Source organism: Aquila chrysaetos, chromosome 12 (genome assembly GCF_900496995.4).
Source record: "Aquila chrysaetos chrysaetos chromosome 12, bAquChr1.4, whole genome shotgun sequence".
Taxonomy (NCBI): Eukaryota; Metazoa; Chordata; class Aves; order Accipitriformes; family Accipitridae; genus Aquila; species Aquila chrysaetos.
This window is the reverse complement of record NC_044015.1, coordinates 29,662,608-29,677,744: the sequence shown is the minus strand read 5'-3', so window position 1 is coordinate 29,677,744 and position 15,137 is coordinate 29,662,608. Positions and strand designations below refer to the sequence as shown.

Below are 15,137 nucleotides of genomic sequence, written 5' to 3'. Positions count from 1 at the left end.
GACAAACAGCTAACCTTCTAACAGCTGCCTTTACGTTACCTACATACCTGAAATGACAAATAACCCAGCTTTGTATGCCCATTTAGTTAACATATTCTTAACCTGTTGCTGCCGACGTTCTTCAGAGCCTTTGAGAAGCATCCACCTGTGACCCTGTTTCAGTATGGAGATTTTGCCAAAGGCAAACGCATAACAAATTACTTCTAGAAGGAGGTACCATATTATTAGATCCAAAAATACCCTTTCCAGATACATTTCACACATTCAGTCTGACAGATTTCCTAAATGGCCATATTTTTGCTGAGGTGGTAATTTCTGCAACGTAGAATTTGATCTTGTGCAACAAAAATCAGGTTAGCTCGAAATCAATCTTTTTTTGAACAATAATTTAGATGTGCATAACAATAATAGTTTTATGGCAGAATAGTCAGAATTTTTATTTTCTGTTAGCATTATCTAACTAAGCAAAATGCCTGGGAGCCTACAGTAAAAACCAAACATCCCAGACAAGACTTTACACAAAAATTTTTCACATTCCTGAGGAAGATGCCATGGCAAGCATATGAAAGGAAATATTTTTCTCTGTCAATCCAGGACATTGGATGAATTACTGATTTACCTAGAAACGTTGAATATATAACAATATATATGCTGAAAGCCTATAAATGGATTTGTCTGAGACTATGACAATACAGCTGAATTTTTTTGTATAAACTAAAAAAACAATAAAATTAAAACCACAAAATGCCAAAAGCACAGTTGTTTCTTCCTAAATAGAATGGCATCTTCCATTTGCCCTCCTTAGGAAAGATCTTATTTTAAGAAATTATCTATTTAACTTAATTCAGTCTTCCTCTCATCAAGCTTCATTTAAGGTCTTTTAAAAGCAATTATATCTCCTATCTTTTGATTAGGACATTGGAGCCTACTGTATTTTTTACTCAATCAAAATTAAGATACTGTGCTTTTCAATGAATTTACATTTAGATGTATTAAAATCTTAGCAAGAGAAAGTAGGGTTAAAGTCACATCCAGAGTTCAGGGGAGGATGAGAAAGACTGCAGATGAATGCTGATTAAACTCTCCAGCAAAGACTAACATCTTCCTTAAACACGTGAGAAGTGCCAATTCAGTGACATTACTGCAGCTTCCCTAAGTGGACACTACTGGATTCATAGAAAATGGAGCTGGAAAGGATTTTAAACTGTCTAATCCAAACTTCTTCCCAAAGATACTTCACCTGAAGAAGTGGAGAATAGGCCATCTGTCAGTCAACTGCTGCAAAGGGACGTTAGTGGCTGCCCTTAAGTGGAAGCTGCTGGGAGTAACTGGATGACTTGGAAAACTTGCCAGTCCAGTTTGTCAGAAGATCATGGGACTGCCCCTGGGGCAGCATTTGGCAGTTTGGGGAATGAACAAGGACTGGAAGCCTCTCCAGAAGAAAGGAAAGTGTCTACATAAAAAGCTGGAAGCAGGGCAGAGGAAAAAGAGGGCCGTTTAACTACAGAAGCAGCAGAACAAAGAACATGGCTGCAGCTGAGAGGGAGAAGCTTGTCAAACTGATTCTGATCCACAAATCACACACAAGGGGGAGAAGTTTCTTAAAAGACTCCTGAGAAGACCTATCCTGTGTCTGAGAAATACTGAGATACAGAAAGCAGTTGCTCACTGTTGTTCGTAACCTTGCACTTCTGTAACCTATTTCTGTTAGGGTGTGAAACTACATGGATGTTGTGTTAGAAAAGATCATCAACAAAATTAAAATCTAATTGGAACATCGGACTTGATATAGGACAATTAAGCAACTGAAATAATCTACTCTGACTTCCAGTATGCTACAGAATGTCACAGAAGCTAATCCCTACTCTGCACACCTGAGAGCACATCCAGAACGATGCATCCTGGTTTGGGTTCCCAAGTAAAGGAGGGATGTTCGTAAGCTGGAGTGAGCTGAATGGACAGCCCCAAAGGTGGTCAGGGATGAGAGCACTTGCCCTTGGGGAGAGGTTGAGGGAACTGGGCTTGTTCAGCCTGTGGCAGGCTCAGAGGGGACATAAGAGCAGCTCTCCAATGCTTGTGAGGAGGCTACCATGAAGATGGAGCCAGGCTCTTCCCAACGGTGCAATGGTGGGCAAGAGACAAATTGAGACAAGGGAGGTGCTAACTGAATAGAAAACCCTTTTTCACCACGAGGCCAGCCAAGCACAGGTTGCCCGAGAGGCTATGCGGTCTCCATCCTTGGTGGTTTTGCAAGATGAGACCAGATAAAGGCCTGAGCGACCTGGTTTGACCTCAAGAGCTGCCCTTGCTCTGAGCAGGACGCTGGACCAGAGACGTCTTCAGGTCTCTTCCTGCGACCTGACGACCACAGATCGTAGATGCTCACGAGTGATCCTAGTTCGTGGCCTTTTACCGGCCCGAAGCGTATGAAACGCCTCGCTCTGCAAAACGCCAAAACCCGATGCCAAGGGCAGAGAGCCCGGTGTACCGGGAAGCTTCCGCTACCTCTGCGCTACCCCCGTGCACAGCCCTCCCCGCAGTCGCTGCCACAGCCCTCCCAGCGTGCGGGGCGCGCCTGAGGACGGCAGGAGCAGACGGTGCCTCCCGGGGAGCCGGGTCCGATCTCTCCCGGGGCACCCTGCCCGCGGCTGGCAGCCAGGCACAGCCCCTCACCGCCTCCGCTCGGGTGCCTCACCGCAGGCACCCCCGAAACTTCCCCGGCAGCCTGCGCACGATCTTCCTCCCCGCCGGGGGAGAACGTGCTCTCGCTCCCTCCGTGCAGCGGGGACGGGGAGGCGGGCAGCCTGCCTCCCTCCTCCCCCCCGCCCCGGCTCGCCCGCCCGCGGAAGCCTCGCCGAGGCTCCCGCATTGCACCGCCGCGCCGCGCCGCGCCGCGCCGTGCCGTGCCGTGCGCGGGGCTCGGCGCTGCCCACCCGCGCCCCCGTCCCCGGCTGGCGGTATGAGCGCCGGCGAGGCGAAGGAGTATCTGGCCCGCAGGGAGATCCCGCAGCTTTTCGAGGTAGGCGAGGCGGAGCGGGGCGGGGGTGGTGGAGAGGAGCGTTTTCGCCCCGTCGCGGGGGTGCTCCGCGCTGGGACCCCGCGGCGGGCAGCGGGGCGAAGGCGGCTGGAAGGACGGAGCAGCCAGAGGCTGCGGCGCGCGTACCTTGCGCGGGGAGCCGCGCCGCGGAGGGCTGGCCCCCGCCCCGCGCCGGGGGGCGCTGCCGGGCCATCGCGGCTCCCGGGGCCGCCCGGCGGCGCCCCGCGGGCCGGGGTGGGGGCTGCCGGCCGCGGAGCCGGCGAGGCAGCGGCTGCCCGTGGCCCGACTGCCGCGAGCCTCCGCGGGCGCGCAGGCGGCCGGGCGGCCGCGCCTGCCCTCCTTCAGCCGCCTGGGGAGGGAGCGAACTTGGGCGTCCGCAGGGCAAAGGACCCCCGGGGCCGCGCTGCCGAGGAATTCAGGCGGGGGGTGTCCTTCAGGTTTTCTCCGGGTTTTCGTCGGTCTGGGAGAAGAAAAAACCCACAACTGTTCAGTGAGGTTTTGTTTAGCTCCCTCCCAAGTTACCTGCCGCTAATGGTCGATAATTACTTCTCGGTGCAATGGGGATTTTTTTTTTTTCCGCCCGAATCAGACAGACATCCTGCCATCTATATAAAACACACACACACACAGAGACACATAGGTATTTCCCCTGCTCCGTCCTCAGGCTAGACCTTTTTTTATGTATTTGAAAATTACAGGACAGAGACCATGCTAACGTTTTACTAACACGTTTAGAATGTGAATGGTTTAACAAGAGATGCAGACAAAACTGTTTTTCTGTAGAGACTCAAAGCTCGAGCCAGCAATTTTTAAAAAATGGTGCATATCTTCTACAAAAATATATGGCTAATTGCTGTGATTGGTTAAGTAGTATAATAAGGGCATAGATGCATAGAAATTATAGCCTATTTTATACATTCAAATGTGTGTAAGTAACAATTATTGTGTGAACTGTAGATAACAAATAACTGAGCAAATCCTGAATTGGAGCTATTCATTTTTATTACTAACACCAACTGTGACCCTCAAGTTTATTTGCACAAAAATTAGGAAAAGCACAAAGGAACAGAAATCATCCTGGAAGACATTTACTGTTAAAGAGAAGGTTGGACGCAGTTGTCTTGCAGAGAGGTGAGATGGTGACTTATGTATCACTTTGTCAAGGAAAATCAATTACCATGCATCAGAGGAGAGCCTGACATTCATTCTTCCACACTCCCCATAATGCTTGTAGGTGCAATGGGAGCAGAATTAGTACTGTAGGCAGGGGTTTTCTAATGGCTGGGAATTTCTGGCCAATTAAATCTGGAAGCACCTATGAACTTTGGGTTTGGGTTTTTTCCCCAATACTGATCAAGACGGTATTTGAGTATTTCTCGTGATGGTTAAAAGTCTTTTTTTCATTATTTGTGTCAATGTTGACTCAAGAATATGGATAAGATACTTGTGGGTGCACCGGTCTTTAAGGAAAAGATACGTTTTAGTGATCTGATAGGCTATGCAGAATATGTAACTTTGGGGGCTACCTAGGTTGTACATTGCTCTGCATATATGTGCCAGTAGTCGTTCTAAGAAAAATGTAGGGACCTTTTTTACTATTTTCAGGTTTTATTACCGTGCAAACAGACAAATATAAAGACATAGCCACGAGCTTCTTGTTCTGAATCATTTTTGTGACATTGGCAAACCACAATCGTACGATTTTTGCAGGCCCCACTCTCACGCATTGGCTTGAAATGGGTAGTCTGAATATACAAGGAATATGGGGTTTCTCTGTGTAAAGTAAAATTCAAAGTAAAAGTGCTTGTTTCTTCCTGACATCTACCATTATAGTATGTATTTCTGATCTTACATTGCAGAGTTTGTTGAATGGATTAATGTGTTACAAACCTGATGACCCAGTTGAATATTTGGAAAGCTGTTTGCAGAAGGTGAAAGAGCTTGGAGGGTCAGAAAAAGTGAAATGGGACACTTTTGTCAGCCCAGAAAAGAAGACCCTGCCTCCACTCAATGGAGGACAATCCAGGAGGTCTTTTTTCAGGAATGGTAATGTATTAAGTATAAAAATGATTATATTTCTTGTACTGTGAGTGGTTTTACATCCACTACTGAATTATTTTGTACATACTTCTATAGCAGGTCATGTCTCATTCTGATTTTCCTTAGGCAAAGGACTCAAGGATTCTGTTTCCTTGTGTTTTGGCATTTGTTTTTCTTCTCCCATAACGGATGCTATGCAGGAGGAGAAATTGTGATCATTTTGCAGCCTAATGATGGATGTTTGGTGTGTAAATGTTTAACACATTAGTGGAGAGATTTCTCCTATCTTACCTAAAACATTTGCAAAGACAGGGGCAAAGCTGACTCAGTGCAGTTGGCTTATATTTTTAGTTGGTCCTTATGGGTGACGTACATACTAACTTCAATGCAGTTACACTAGGTTGTTTTTCTAGTTTATATTGGAGCTACATGCTCATTCACTAAATACAGTGTAAATTATAAACTCTTAGAAAAAGGTGCATCTTATAAAATCTAAGCAAATGTCATACCAATACCTGTAATTATTTTATTTGTAATGCTAACAAAGAGTAATTAGCTCATCTTTCAGTCGCCATAGTTATTCTTCCTTGCCATCCAGCATTTCATTAAATTAATTAGCAAGAATACTATCTCTGTCGCTGTGTACAACATGTATCACCAAGAGTTCTGTTTAGTAGCACAGGTTATCTGCGCAATACAAGGCTTTTCTGCTGAGAGGCCACTGCTGAACTCTGGGTGCTATGGGCAGATTTTCACAGAAAAGCTGATGTGCTTGTAAAAAAACACCAAAGAAAACTGGCTTCTAGTGGTTCCAATTTAATAAATCAGCTAAATAGAAGCAAGGAATATTTAATATAGTAACAGCAAGGACATTGTAAAATTAGGAGATATTTATACTTTATGTTTATTTATTATACTTATTTAAATCTGTGTACACAATAGATTTTGAGTTTTCTGTGTATTTCCACAATTCCCAGTTTATCTTACTATTTTACAGTGATGCCTGATAATTCTAACTTCCCATACCGACGGTATGACCGACTCCCTCCAATCCAACAGTTTTCAATAGAAAGTGACACCGACCTCTCTGAAACCGCTGAGCTAATTGAGGAGTATGATGTATTTGATCCTGCAAGACCTCGACCAAAAATTATCCTTGTCATAGGTATGAAAGCAGAGTCATTTTGACAAGATTTTATCTTTGTTACTTTGCCTTTTTATTTGTTCTGCAAATACATTGAATGCCTATATGTATTTAAATACAATTTTTCCATCTGCTGTAGCAAGTGGTGCAGCCCAGTTAGAGTGTATCAGAAAGTGAAATTGTTAGTGCTGAAGATATAGCATCCCAACTGTAAGCATTTTAGGGGTTACAGTGAGCACGTGTGGCCATGTTCTGTAGACTGGATGCCTGTTAGCAGCTGGAGAGCTTATGGTTTGCTTATGGAGCACATCTGCCAGTTTGATTTAATCTAAAAAAAACCCGGTTCATGCATTTCAAGACAGCTCCACCATGTGAACCAAAGTGCTCTTCCAAAGTGTGATCTGGATCTGAACTAAAACACTATCGTAGAAGTACTCAAAGCTGCTCACAAAAAAGGTTATTTAAAAATATTGGATAAGCCAGCTCAAAAAGGTGATAGGGAACTGTTGTCCTCTATATTTAGAACCTTGAAAACTGATTGGTATGTCCAGCTGGAGTGAGCGTACATGGTCACTAGTCCATTGCATTGATAAATTAATCCCTAGATCTATTTGGCGAATGAATCCTGTGCCAACGCCAGGGAGAATGAGTGATCAGTTAGCATGAGTTAATTGTGCTTTCTCCCCAAGTTCTCTCTTGTGTGCTGTTTAGTGTCCTTTCTAAACAACTCATACTTTCTAGCCTCAGACAAGCATACTGTTTATTAAGAAATAGCTACAGTTTAAATCTCAATCAACATTTTATGCTGTTTCTGAATTTAAGTTCTTTGAGTTAGTTTCTGTGTCATCTGGGATGGTTGTCTTTCGAAATTTTACTGTCAGGCCTAATTCTCTGATTCTTTGGACTGTTTAAGTAGTTACAGCACAGGTGCCAGGTGATGGAGAATCACATTTTTAGTCTATAAAGCCTTATTCATATTAAAGAGAGATATTGCTTCGATAAAAGAGAATAGTATGTAGTATAGTAGAAGAGAATATAAGTGTCTTCTAGGTATTATAGAGTGGGATCTCTAAGAACAGCACGTCCTCTAGGCTCTGCGTCCAGCAGTTCTCAGAAATGTGATATTGGAATATACTGAAAACAGAAAAACAGGCGTTTTTCTAGATATTTGTGGTATGCCGAAAGAATTGCTTAGGCATTTGAATTTTCTTAATCTTTTGTTTCAGAATTACAAATCTCAACATGCAGATTTCTCCATGCACTGTTGAACTATAAAGCTTGCATTAGATGGAGAAATAACACATGCCTTTCTTTCATCTTCATTAATTAGCTAGCCTTCCTTTTCATAAAGGAGAAAAACTGGCTCCTTTTCAGTGACCGCAGAAGGCTCTTAATGCATTGAAATCCATGTAGCTCTGTTGCAGTAGAGTGATGAATGAAGGTTTGATCTAGGTGAGATAAAGAGAGGTTGGCTTTCACCTCTGGAACTGAGTGCAGAGGTATTTGAAGTGAAATCTTTGAATGCCAGCATCCAGTGAACAGACCAGGGATTTTACAGAGCTCTTCTTTTCTCCCATAGATATAGGAAACATTGTAAACATTCTACAAAGGCTATTTAGGGTTAATTTCCAACTGAGTTTCTCTGAATCTATCTATTATAGTGTGGTCTGATAGAAACACAATACTATATGTAGCTTAGCAGCTATTGACCAATTTTGTACAGTATCACAAAAATTTCTCCAAAATTCAACTTTCTATTGAGAAAGCACATAAAAACACACACTGGAAAGAACAAAAGAATAACTAATATACTGAATGAAAGAGAGAAAATGAAAAAAAGTGTACTTTTAATTTCAAGATACAAATATTATACACAAAAATATGTTGCATATTTTTCATTTTGCATAAAATGCTGGTGAGAACTTCAGTTAAGCAAGGTATTTATGTCTAACTAGTGATAACTAACCATACTGCCAAGCTCAGATGGTACTGGTCCCATTCAATGTTGGGGACTGAAATGAATAGAAGTTAAAGACCTGTCTTCTGCTTCACGTATTAGGTGAACTTTTCTTTAATAATGCATAAGCCCAAGATCTTTTTAATGCTTCCATAAAGGTTTTTACAACTTCTTTGCTTTATGAAATCTATCATCCTTATAATGAACCAGGCAGCTGCAAGGCAAAAAAGAACTCACTAATAAAGGTGGGGGTTTTGTTCTTTTCCTGTGTTTGCAGAAAAGTCTTCTGGTGAAATGTAAAGCTATAAAGCTGCAAAGTGAGTATGTGACTGGATTTTAGAAAAATCAGATGGAACCAGCCAGGATGGCACACACATGAATCACTGGAAAATTAAGTTTCTAAGGCATTATAACACTAGGAAACTAGATTGTGTTTAAAAATGTGCTTCCTAACATATTTTGACAAACACATTTTTACTATTGATACAGCCTGAATACAAAGATCTTAACAAATGAATTACCTGGTGTCATTAGCCCCATAGTTCAGTATGTTTTTAAACTGCGCTTGATTAAAAATACTAGTTAATATTAAAAGAGTATGTTTTCCTTTTATAATCAAAGTTTAAAGGATAGATCAAAGATAGTGCTGTCAGCAGGCAGCTGGCCTGTTGATTTGTTAAATCCAGTCCACAGCTAGATTTTAAAATCATAAGTCTTTTCAGAAATCTTATTATTACGTTAATTTATTTTGAATCTACAACAATATAAGCAAAATTGAAATTTTTAACTTCCATTGACAAAACTAGATTAAAACAACTGCTTTAGGAAAACTTCTTGGGGCATACAAATCTTCACTTGAAACCAGTTAGCAATTATAATTTTAGATGCAACAAATGTTCCTTAGTCTAGACATCTTCTAAGAAATATGTAAGATAATCAAGCTTTTCTTGAATAATGTATAATCTCAGAATAAGTGAAAAGAATGAAAATCAAAAGTGATTTGATTTTCCTTTCTTCTTAACAGTTTGTCAGTATGATTTATCAAAGAGTCAGGAATGGATACATAGTTCAATAAATTATAATAATTTGCTGTGGGAAGTAATTTTGTCCTGTCACTTTTCTCTTATTTTATTACCTGAATGTTTCCCCTCAGATTGTAAATGGATAATCCCAGGTTGCTATAAAGGTTTATTTTTGGATTGAGAAAAACAAAATGTATGAGAAGTTTATGAACATTAAAGCAAAGACTTTATTAGATTTTTTCTGCTTGCAATTCAAATAGAAAGAAGTGCCAAACTACACATTTTCTTTTCTGATTCTCTTTAATGGCACTCCTAACAGGAGTGTAAAGTCTATCATCTACTTAGTTTCAAAAAGCTTTTTTCAGCTATTTTATGGTTTTACAAAGACTGATGTTTTTTCAAGTAGGAGTTCTGTTTTTCTGGCATCTTTTGTATCTCTGCTGGAATGCGGATACTATTTTCCTTGTTAAATTTTCTGTTTCTAATTTTCTACACGTTACTTATATATGTTTTGCATCTTTATTGTTTCTGGGGTGCAACATAGTCTGTTTCAAACTTGTCTTGAGTCTCCAGGGAAATAACTGAATTTGCTTCCTTTGAAGTTTTCTGTATGCAGGAATTAAGCACAGCATTGGCTCCAGTATGTTTTATAAACCCTTTGCTCCAAAGCACAGTCACAACCTACCGCCCCTTTTTTCCAGTAGCTAGGATTATTGCCAGTAAATAAAGCCACATAATTCATAGTAATAAATGTTACACATATGTATAAACACACACATATATAAGATGCATTATTTATGTTATGCTCATTAGATTGCAGCATATGGCTTTATATATAGAGAGAGGGTTGCTTATGGAAACCTTTACACAGAGTGAACAGACATTCCAGTAACAAGTAGTAATCCATTCACCTGGCAAAATCTGATCCATACAAACTGGCAGCAATCATCGAACAATTAGCTGCACTTCTTTGTGCTGTTGTTTTCATCTACGTAAGAGAAAAGACACTGGGAATCAGTTACTCCAAACCTACTATCATTCCAAATTACCAAGAGCCTGTAATAAACTGTAAACTATTTTGTTTGAACATTTGTTTCAGGTACATTTTTGATACAGGAGTGAAACACAACATAAGGTTTGGTGAAATGCATTTGTCATGGGGGAAGGCTGAGCGTGCCATCAAAGGGAGTGGGGAGAGCCGAAGCAGAATTGCTTTGTAGCCATTTTAGTGGAGGAGATGATTCCTAGTATATCAGATGCTTGCGTATCTACAAAAGGGAAACATCCTTTATTCTAACAAAGAGGATAGCTAAACTGTCTATGAAAGAAGGAGTTCAAGCTGAAAAAACTAAGCCCATCTAGATCACCTAGAAGAACTGAAATGGAGAAATAGCTGTAAAATCTAACATAATCTGCCAAAAGATAGGGAGAAAGCATGTGCCTTTTTAGGAGAGAAACAGCAAGTGAACCGAATGAGGGGAAAATATTTTTCAGTTGTAACCTTACTGTACTGAGATAAGACATAGTTTTTCTTTCATTTCTTTGCTTGTATGTTCTATGAACATCTGTAGCTGTATTGACTAGTTGGATATTACAGATAAATGCTCTTATTTGCATTTGTCTTAACCTGGCTTGATATAAGCATAATTTAAACTAATTGGATAATGATTAAAACCTTTTTTTTCCCAAGGGTGTAACTAAACTGTGGGCAGGGTATGGGAACACCTTAACAATATGCAAGCTTCCCTGTGCATTCTCTTCAAATGTGTCCCAATCTGAGTTACAAAGGCCAGGTGGAGAGTTACCATCACAGCATCAGGGGTACAGAAGAGTTCCTAGTGACTACTGGTGACACTGAAATCTCTCTGACATGAAATATTGGGGCACAGTTTTGAACCTGGTTACACAGAGAGTGTCATAGCCATATATGAAGAAATATTGCAAAGCTTATCCTGCAGTCAAATATGTATTAATTATATAAATGCCTAAAAGCTATTTAAGGGAATAATACGGTAATATAAGAATAATAATATGGTAATATAATAATAATAATAATATGGTAATAGTATGGTAATATAAGAAAGAGTTAGACGATTGCTAAGAAGCAGCTTGTTGTATTCATATTTACTTTCATTGCATTGCTGTATTTTTTAAAGTTCATAGAAAACATATATTTTTAACAAATCTTAATTCTTTGTCTGTTGAAATAAAATTCAGTGTTCTCACACATAATACCCCAAAATATAGCTACTTAGTGTTGGGAGTTAATATAAAACCACTTGTTTTGGTTTTGCTTTCTTATGCTATTCAGTAACATAGACTTTTCTCTATATAAACATTTATTTTTATCAAAACAATTCCCTATTTTTACCTACTGGATTCCCGTTTCTCTGTTCTTCACATCATAAAGTCTCCTTTTAGTTCAGACATAGTCTGATTTTTTTTTTACATGCATTCTTGCTTCTGCTGTCCAGCTGACCTTCACTTCAGCGTTCCCTGCTATGTAATGTAACTGTTTTCTGTGATTTTGATATGTATACTGCCTGCTATATTGAAGGGTCTCTTTATTTTTTAAGTTGTCTAGCAAGCTGAACCTAACAAATTGCATTTCTATCAGATGCTTCAAGCATCAATACCAGAAGTATGCGTGGTTCAATAAAAGTCCTTGTACCAAATCACTATGGAAACATCTCAGCTGATCATTTTAATATTTTTCTGTATTTTAAAATTAGAAAACCTCAGAAACTCATGCAGGCATATTTAGGAGCAGATTTTATTAGTTCCATTTCATGACTAGTCCATTGATTTAATTGGCTTATTTAACCAAGTACGATTCTTTCTAACATGAACACGCTTCAGACTATCTGGCTCTATCTTTGGATTCACAGAGTTCAGGAAGGGGCAAGTTCATTTGCCTGTTCCTCTATTACAAATCAAGAAAAATTCCTTTCCAGGAACAGCTTTAGAATGAGGTCAAGCCTGAAAGACTGTGTTTATTTTTAATTCACAAGTAGTTTTTTGGTTTTGTTTTTTTTTTTTTTTTACTTCATTTTACAAACTGTTACCTTTATGATCAGGTAGATGAGAACCATTTCTAATGGCTGGTAACAAGTCATGCAAATACAAGATTTGCTGTAATAATGGTTGGAAAATTGGTGCCAATAGCAAAGATTTCACATGTGATTGAGTACTTCAGATCAAAGGTTAATTTAATGTTTTGCTTGTAATTACCAATAGGTGGCCCAGGAAGTGGTAAAGGAACACAGAGTTTGAAAATAGCAGAACGTTATGGATTTAACTACATATCAGTTGGTGAATTGTTAAGGAAGAAGATCCACAGCACAAGCAGCAATAGAAAATGGAGTCTAATTGCTAAAATAATTACTACTGGAGAACTGGCCCCTCAGGTACAGCGTATCCTGTGTTAATGTTTACTTTTGTACATGCTGTATTTATGTGCATCATCAAGAAAACCTCCTTTACAATATTAAATAACTTCTTTTCTCTGTGAAAGGAAACAACCATAACTGAGATAAAGCAGAGATTAATGCAGATCCCTGATGAAGAGGGTATAGTGATTGATGGATTTCCCAGAGATGTTGCCCAGGCAATCTCCTTTGAGGACCAAGTAAGAGATTGTTTTTATTCTTAAAATAACTTACATATCTCTACAACAGTTAAGCTTCTTGAAATCATCAGTCAGATTCCAAGAAAGACTAGATGTTATTTCTAACTGAGCATTGCTCTTTAAATCTTTGCAAGTATGTAATTACAGATTGACAAAAGGTTATTCTTTTGGTTTACGTTATATTACATCCTGTCTGAAGACAGAATATTATGTAAAAAGGCAATGTGGTAATATAACCAATAATCCAAGACTCTTGTCTCTGTAATGAAAATCCTCTCAAGATGAAGAAAATAACATCAATTCTAACAATTAATATTGTTTGTATCTTAGTGATTTAGAAAGGGGGAAGACATTATATTTCCATATCTATTTGTTCAATTTAATCTACAGTAAGAGAAACATACTTAAATCAATGTGTATCTTCACAACACTTTTAATCTCAAGTTTATTACAGTGCATTGAAAAGACTAGAATAAAATAAGGGTTAAAACTGCCCATGTGTTGCAAGTTTTTGTAAACCAGAAATTATGCTCTTTTTTTAGAAATTTAGATAATTTTGGTTATTCTAAACTACAATTCTAAGGATTAGTCAGCTAAAACTGTATTCCCAAGTTCTATTCACATGTTGTTTTCATGTGTGTATTTTAAACTAATCTAAAACTACTTAAATTCAGTGGAAAAACAAACAGTTTATGTCATTTTGTGATCAAGCACTGTTAACATAACAGTTATGGTCACAAGTAAAGGTTGCAGTTTCAGTGCTGAATTTTTAGAGCACCCTTCATGCAGAGTGTTTCAAAGTCCTTCACAATTGCTGGTGTACTACCGTTTCTGTACTTTGAATTCTAAGTGGCATTGCCAAGACAGAAGTAACAAAAGAAAGCAGCTAATGAGGCATTTCATTAGTGTGCTTTTATAAGGTATTATTCCGGGCAAAATTTAGAAGACTGAATTGAGGAAATTAAAGAAAACAGACAAAATAGTTTATTACAGAAAATAGCCAATGACTGCCAGCTCTATCTCCTTGTAATTAGCAGAAGAGAAGATTGACTATTTTATAAATGAAACAGCAGAAATTTAGGCTTAATGGTCATTTCCTTGCCTTATTTTTTTTTGTCCAGTATATTGTGTGATAGTGTGACTTAAGTGCATTTCTTGGTGCTAAAATTTTGTGCTGATGTGTTTGATGAAAGAATGGCGGATGTGAATCTGGAAGAACTGATAGGAGTTAAATTAAGTGCTTTGAGTTATCCTAGGGTCAGATTCTCCTTCTAGAAAGGAAAACCAGTTAAACAACACTGGAGTACCTATCATAGGGTCCATTAGTAATACCACTAAGAAGTGGAGTCCAGGAGGTAATACAAAAAGCTCAGGCAGTACTGAGCTGTAGAAGGGGAGAAAGATGGACACTATATTTCAGATATGTTTGAACCCTCCCTTTGCACCATTCTAATACACTTTCACAGTGTTTCCTCATTTAACCCGAAATATTCCCCTGTGCCAGCCTGGTTAGTTCTTGTTGACTAACTTTGGCTCCTTTTGAGTATGTGCTCTTGCTTCAAGGATGCTGTAGATTGGTCTTTTTTTTTTTTTTTAAGAGAAAAGCGAGGATGGATTTAGTAGTTTTAGACCTGAATATATTCTCAGAGAGTTCCTTCATTTTCAGTCTAATGGGATTTGCTAAATCATACTCCTCAAGGCCTGATTCTGCCTGAAAGGTAGATGACTATCTGAGTCTCTGAAAAAATCCCAGAGCACTTCACGTAGGGCCTCCCTTCAATCTTATCTGTTCTAAAATAAATATGGGAAAGGAAAGAAGGAATCATAGAGCTTTTATAGGAGCATAGGAGAGAAAATTTGGTCTGTTTAGGCTCCCCCTTTTTCACCTTTCTTCACAGTTGACCTCTTATATGAGCATATCTAAGGCCACGGAAATAAATGTACAATGGATGTATATATTTCAACATCTGTTTAATCCAGTGAGATATATTCAGTGTTTTATCTTGGATTTATATTTTAAAGAAATAAAATATGTTTGTTGTTTCTTTAAAATTCTCTGTTTAGTAAGCCATAATGCTACACACATAAGTAGGAAGGTCTTGTGGTAAGGAAGGGGGACTATCAGCAGATGTGGTACCCATCTTCTTTCACAGGATGAGACTGACAGTAATCCATGGCATGTCAGGTTATTTACATTAAATGTGCTAACATTTTTAAGGCACTCAGAGATCCCTCAATGGGAAGTGCAACTGAGTTGTGGAGAATTCAGTAATTATCTGCTGTGATAATTTGTGTAGGTCTGCAATTAA

At 39.2% G+C, this 15,137-nt stretch overlaps 1 protein-coding gene across 1 annotated transcript in view; it reads left to right on the top strand.

The window, feature by feature from the left end:
• The first annotated feature begins 2,486 nt into the window (after nucleotides 1–2,486).
• Nucleotides 2,487–15,137, top strand: part of AK5 (adenylate kinase 5) — a 100,352-nt gene continuing 87,701 nt past the window's right edge. The window contains 5 exon segments of the mRNA XM_030032289.2: nucleotides 2,487–3,019; nucleotides 4,897–5,083; nucleotides 6,075–6,242; nucleotides 12,438–12,607; nucleotides 12,715–12,828. Coding sequence (XP_029888149.1) covers nucleotides 2,960–3,019; nucleotides 4,897–5,083; nucleotides 6,075–6,242; nucleotides 12,438–12,607; nucleotides 12,715–12,828 — 699 coding nt within the window. The 5' untranslated portion in view covers nucleotides 2,487–2,959.